At 31.7% G+C, this 5,809-nt stretch overlaps 1 protein-coding gene and 4 non-coding genes across 5 annotated transcripts in view; 2 read left to right on the forward strand and 3 right to left on the reverse strand.

Moving 5' to 3' along the window:
* Window positions 1-672: 672 nt before the first annotated feature.
* The window catches only part of LOC108688899 (synaptic vesicular amine transporter), a 19,534-nt gene continuing 14,397 nt past the window's right edge, over window positions 673-5,809 (reverse strand). Inside the window, exons 3-12 of the mRNA XM_018195439.1 lie at window positions 5,336-5,542; window positions 4,971-5,124; window positions 4,654-4,796; window positions 3,694-3,876; window positions 3,179-3,280; window positions 2,719-2,893; window positions 2,470-2,521; window positions 1,907-2,090; window positions 812-945; window positions 673-741 (exon numbers count right to left, since the gene is read on the reverse strand). Coding sequence (XP_018050928.1) covers window positions 673-741; window positions 812-945; window positions 1,907-2,090; window positions 2,470-2,521; window positions 2,719-2,893; window positions 3,179-3,280; window positions 3,694-3,876; window positions 4,654-4,796; window positions 4,971-5,124; window positions 5,336-5,542 — 1,403 coding nt within the window. The remainder of the gene's footprint in view (window positions 742-811; window positions 946-1,906; window positions 2,091-2,469; window positions 2,522-2,718; window positions 2,894-3,178; window positions 3,281-3,693; window positions 3,877-4,653; window positions 4,797-4,970; window positions 5,125-5,335; window positions 5,543-5,809) is intronic.
* Trnag-gcc lies at window positions 1,125-1,195 on the forward strand. Its single transcript has one exon. It is a non-coding gene; the product is annotated as a tRNA-Gly (tRNA).
* On the reverse strand, window positions 2,581-2,653 carry Trnak-uuu. The gene has a single exon. It is a non-coding gene; the product is annotated as a tRNA-Lys (tRNA).
* On the forward strand, window positions 3,955-4,025 carry Trnag-gcc. Its single transcript has one exon. It is a non-coding gene; the product is annotated as a tRNA-Gly (tRNA).
* Window positions 4,469-4,539, reverse strand: Trnag-gcc. The gene has a single exon. It is a non-coding gene; the product is annotated as a tRNA-Gly (tRNA).

Below are 5,809 nucleotides of genomic sequence, written 5' to 3' on the forward strand. Positions count from 1 at the left end.
TTTCCACAACTTTTGCATTACTTTAGTCTACTATTACTCGTTTGTTACATACGATATGTGTGTAACAATAATATCGATGATGCAGAATACACAGAAAGACATTTCACAACGTGTCACCTCGTTACGGCTACTTCTATCCATAAATATTCGAGAATGCGAGATCTCCCGAGTTCAGACGTTGATAACGTGCGCGACCTGTTTATAGAATATTATAATACTTTAACAGATATCAAGTGTGGTGTTGTGCGACTTTTCCGAGTCTATCTTGAAAGATCATTCGTCATTTTTTTTCAGAATTTTTTGTCGACTGTCTATTAAGAAAACTTTACTCGGTTACTAATACTTTACATTTACACATTAGTTTGCCAAATGTTATCAAGTGCATGTCAACAGTGCTTATTGTCGCTGTATTTGTAGCTTCCTATCATTTATCAAAATAAGAAAATACGAATATTCCGATAATAATAAATTAGAAAACGCGATAATTAAGAGGAATAATAACATGTTATTGTCTTTCAATTGATGAAAATTATTGCAGAAATTAAGATAGATATAAAAATCAACGTAACATAAAGGCAACTATTTTCTGTATTGTTGGAAAAAAAAGGAAAGAGAATATGCGTTCTAAGTGAAATAACGGATTATATTGAGAGAACGCTTAGAATTATTATTTTACTGATCCTCTTCCTCATTCTGGTAGGTGACATAACGCACAGATGATTTTTCACCAATTATTAACGACTGTAATTGAAGTGAAAATTAGCGAGAAATTCTTAAAAAGCTTAATAGAAAACGTCTACTATAATTTTACCTTTTTCTCTTCTTTGGTTGGTGGCGCCCTTAAGAAATACATAAGAGGGGCGTAAATGAAATTTAACAAAGCTATGCCGAAAAGCATCCATTCAAAACCAATAGTGTTGACCAAAGTTCCGCTCAATGCTGGACCTAGGCAAGAAATGATTTATTGTTTAATTTAAAAAATTTGTTTGTTTATATCATTAGTTATATTTTACAATCATATATATACATATGTATATAGATATACATCTTCTATAATATTTTTGATATTTTTAAAAGTTATTAATAGTGTTGTTAATCAAATAGAATTACGAAGTCCTTCGTAAGCATCGGTGGTTCAGTGGTAGAATGCTCGCCTGCCACGCGGGCGGCCCGGGTTCGATTCCCGGCCGATGCAGATTTATTTTTTTTTATTCTTTCAAATTTATTGTAGACAATTTACATCAGATCTTAGAAGAAAATTTTGTTTAACATTCAATATGACATTTTATTTTTTTTAACTCTGAATGCGAATTTTATTACTATACTATTTTTATAATATTCGTGTTGGAACAGAATGAACTCAACATTTTGAACATTGTTATATTAAAAATATTGATTTTATGTATATTTTAACATCTCTTATTGATCTTTTTAGGAATTAATTATTTAATAAAGTATTGTTAGTTTGAAATTTTTTTTTTAAGTTATATTTTAATTATTTTAAATTTATAAGTATTTAAACAGAAAAAAAGTAAAAAATTAAAAATATTGCAATAATTGTTTTTCCTTTGTCAGCTTATAAGAATTAAAAAAAAATTTAATTACATATATTTTAGAGTATATATGTTAGAATTCCTAAGGAAATTAATATATATATATATGCACTTCTTGCAATAATCTTAATTATCAATTCGATTATTCTAAATGAAAAAGAGAAAAAGAGAAAAAATACTACTTAAATCTTGCAACAATTTTGCATGGGATGGACTCAATAATTCGTGTTAATAATTCAAAAATGTTTGATCTCAATTTATCAATTGATTTTGTTAGCGTGCGTTTATCGAGTAAATACAAGAATAAAGAAAGATAAAATGTGAAAGACATATAAGAGAACCATTTCACATACCTATAGCAAAGCCAAGACAAAACGCCACGTCGCCAATAGCATAAACGCTTCCGTAAACAGCGGTATGCCTTATGTCAACCAGATATCCCAGCTCGGGCATCATCGAACTGTCTACCATTCCGATCGCGAATCCCAGCCCCGCATTCGGTACAATTAAGTGATCGATACTTCTCGCTAGCGGAATCTGCAAGACAAATGAAATAGAAATAAGATTAGGTAACTTTAATTAAAATTATGTTTCAATTAACGCGGTTGTTTAAAATTGAGACTCTAACAACTTTTAATTTAAACGGCTTATGCTCGTTTCTACCAAAATATAGATTAACTTTAATCCCGTTTCAACTTATTCTTCATCTCTTTTTTAATTCTTAGAAAAAGATGAAGATTGAACCGAGATTAAAGTGGAAATGGACATCATAAGTATATTATTGTATTATGATTTATAATGTAATTTTAAGAAAATTATCGAAATAGCATATGTCACAGTGTAAACACAAATGTGACGTTAAGTGGCTATTTCGCTCCCTCGATGATAAAAATTAAAAATGTATGCATATACTTACGCACATCAAGCAGATACCGATAACGACTAGTCCAATCAGAGAAGCTAACCATCTGTAACAAGTATATATCGCGATAAGAATTGTCGGAGTATTTTACAAAAAAGATATCTTCGCCCGAACAGGGACTTGAACCCTGGACCCTCAGATTAAAAGTCTGATGCTCTACCGACTGAGCTATCCGGGCAATGTGTAGTTTGAGGTTTGCCGATTTCACTATTATTAAGATATTTTTGAGTTTGAAGGACTGACCTGCCCATTTTGTGCCCGAGTGGCCCGAAAAGATTTGTTCCGATCAAGTAACTGATACTCGCAGGTAAAAACGTGGCCCCTTGTTTCCAACGACTTGCACCCATCGTATCCATCATCCAGATAGGTAGGCTCGGCTCCAACATAGCAATGCCCATATTTGCGAACGTTATCGCGCCTAAAATATCGATAGCTCTTACATCTATTGAAATCATATTTTATATTTGACTGCACTGAGAAAAAAAGTTGTTGATTTAAAAAAAATATTAGTCGATTCAATCTAAATGCAGCGGTCGCGGACTATCAAGCAAATATTTGTTAATTCAAACAAATAACATATGTTTTAAATTACAAGATTTTGTTGACATGATCCACGCATATATAATATTATTTGAATTAAATAATCACTATGTATTAAGTTAACAATTTTTTTTTCTCAGTGTAAGTTTCATATTTCTCTCACCAGCTGCTAAAACAATATAGGGATCAGTGATAAGAGATTTTAACGACGGTGGTTCTGCTTCCGTATACACGACCGATGGTTGGAGCATCAAAAGCTGCAATACTTGAATTTTCAAAAGCATTATTAGTTATTATAAAATATGAGCACTGAATTAGGAGGAGTCTTTATTTTTGAAATGATAAATGATATAAATGATTTAATGAAGAAATATTATGTGGAAAATATCAAAATATCAGAAAATATTTCTAAACTGTCGAGAAAAAATTCTGGTTGAAAATGAACGAATTAAAAGATTCTGCTCATATCAGTCAGAATTTTGATCATCTTAACTTGAATTATATCTAATAGAGAATTAATTGGAAAATTTGATTTATCCATTTTCGACAAAAATTCCAATGAATGCAAGTAGAGTTTTTTTCTAGTATAAATTTACATTAAATTATACAATTTAAATGCAGTATAATTTATCACTTATACGAAAATTTTTTTATTGCAAAATTTGTATTTGTACTCACATCCATCGCCAAGGGCTAACGCAGAAAGAACTAAAAACGGAGCAGATTTTCCTACAAATTCATACATTACTCCGCCGAATGGAGGGCCGATAAGAACGCCAAGAGCTAGTCCGCCCAGCGCGATACCCATCGCGTTACCACGTTCTTTGTCATCCTGATATCTCTCCGCCAACATACCCATACCTATTAAAGAATTGTATATATATAAAGTATTACAACCGTGTATTACATTATCAGAGAAAGAAGCTGCAAATCACAACAGCATCGGTGGTTCAGTGGTAGAATGCTCGCCTGCCACGCGGGCGGCCCGGGTTCGATTCCCGGCCGATGCAATCTTTTTATTAATTTCTTTTTATTAATTCTATTTGTTAATTTTAGACTTAGATTTGTTATTTTTACAGTTTCTGTCTTTAGTAAATACACGGAGAGACCGGTTCTGTTGAAAAATTGCTATATAGATACAGAATTGAAAATAATTTCATTGGACTATCAAAATAATTATATAACACTCAAGTTATTGCCAGAATGTCCAAACTTTTACAGCATTGCTTAAGCGCTTTATATAATTATTTTGATAGTTTAATAAATATTTGTTATAGCTTTTAAATTTTTAGATGCTTCAATAAAATCATTCTTTTCCTATATCATTTTCTTTTTTATTTTTACAATAAGCTTTATTTGCTCGATCAAAAAAAAAGTATAAAAATTTAGAAATCTTTATAGGATTCTTTCAAAAAAATGTTGCAATAAGGAAAGCCAAAAAGCAAAATAATTTTGCATCGGCCGGGAATCGAACCCGGGCCGCCCGCGTGGCAGGCGAGCATTCTACCACTGAACCACCGATGCTTGTGTAGAATTGTGAGAAATAGCCTTGACGAGCGTGGAAATTTTCTCTATTATACAACAAGATTGCTATGTTATAAACACCAAAGTAACGAGATAATATAGATGAGCTTTTACCGGAAACGCTAGAGCATGATGAACCGATACCCTGTAGAGCTCGTGCTAGAAAAAGTATACCGTAGCTTCGACCGAAAGCAAAAATCAGCGTGGATAGAAACATGATAATGAACCCGGTAAACATAGGTATGCTGTATCCAATCCTAAAAACGAACAATGGATTTAAAAGTTGAATATCAATATTATTACATTTACGTGTAATATTTTTTTATTGTTACAGCGTATTTATTAATATTAGATTAAGGAGAAATGTTTTTATCTCATATATATTGCGAATAAAAGATAGTCGCACAAATTTTGAGTAAATGTAAAGTTACTTGTGGGTCAACGGTCCAACTATGGGATTAGCCAACAATTGGACAAAAGCCTTGGAAGCGAACATCATTCCTACTGCTACGGTCTCTTCCAATAATTCCCGATGTCTCTGCTCCTTTTCTTTCGTGTCCGACGTGAGATTGGCTGCAGTAATTTCTAAAATGAAAAAAATCGAGTATATCAAAAGATTTTGCTGAATAGGAAGGTCTTCCCCCTTCTCTCTTTCATCTCTAAAAGTGTTCCCTTCTTTTTCTGAAGATGTAATTTTCATGTTTAAATTATTAAATCAACAATTAGATTATTATCGAAATATTATTTTATTATTTATCGTTTGCAATAAGAAATGATGCGATAAAGCGCGCTTTACCCGATAGATTCATAGAAGGAGTTGTAACATGTAAAAATTCCAATGTCGCCGATGTATTTGGAGCACAAGTACATTTTGTCGTTGTTGTTGTTGTTGGCGATGTGGTGGTGACGACCGTAGTTTGATGAAATGCGCCTCCTTCTAGATGGTCACTTAATGTTGCATTAGGATGTTTGATATCATAAAGAAATTCCGGTATTATTGGAACTGTAAGAATTCACACACGGGATAATATTTTTGATTATTATGCAATTTATTTAATTTGTCATTCACTGATGATGACTCGGATGAAACCGAAATTCTAAAATGATTTTAGAAGAAAATAATAATTAATTAATTTGTCGATGTTTCCTATTTTTCATTTTGCATAAATATTTTAAAAATATTATTTATGCAAAATGAAAAATAGGAAACATCGACAGGAAAATCAATAACTTAGATATTGATATTTACAGTAATATATATATATATATA

This window comes from Atta colombica, unplaced genomic scaffold (assembly GCF_001594045.1).
Source record: "Atta colombica isolate Treedump-2 unplaced genomic scaffold, Acol1.0 scaffold248, whole genome shotgun sequence".
Classification (NCBI taxonomy): domain Eukaryota; kingdom Metazoa; phylum Arthropoda; class Insecta; order Hymenoptera; family Formicidae; genus Atta; species Atta colombica.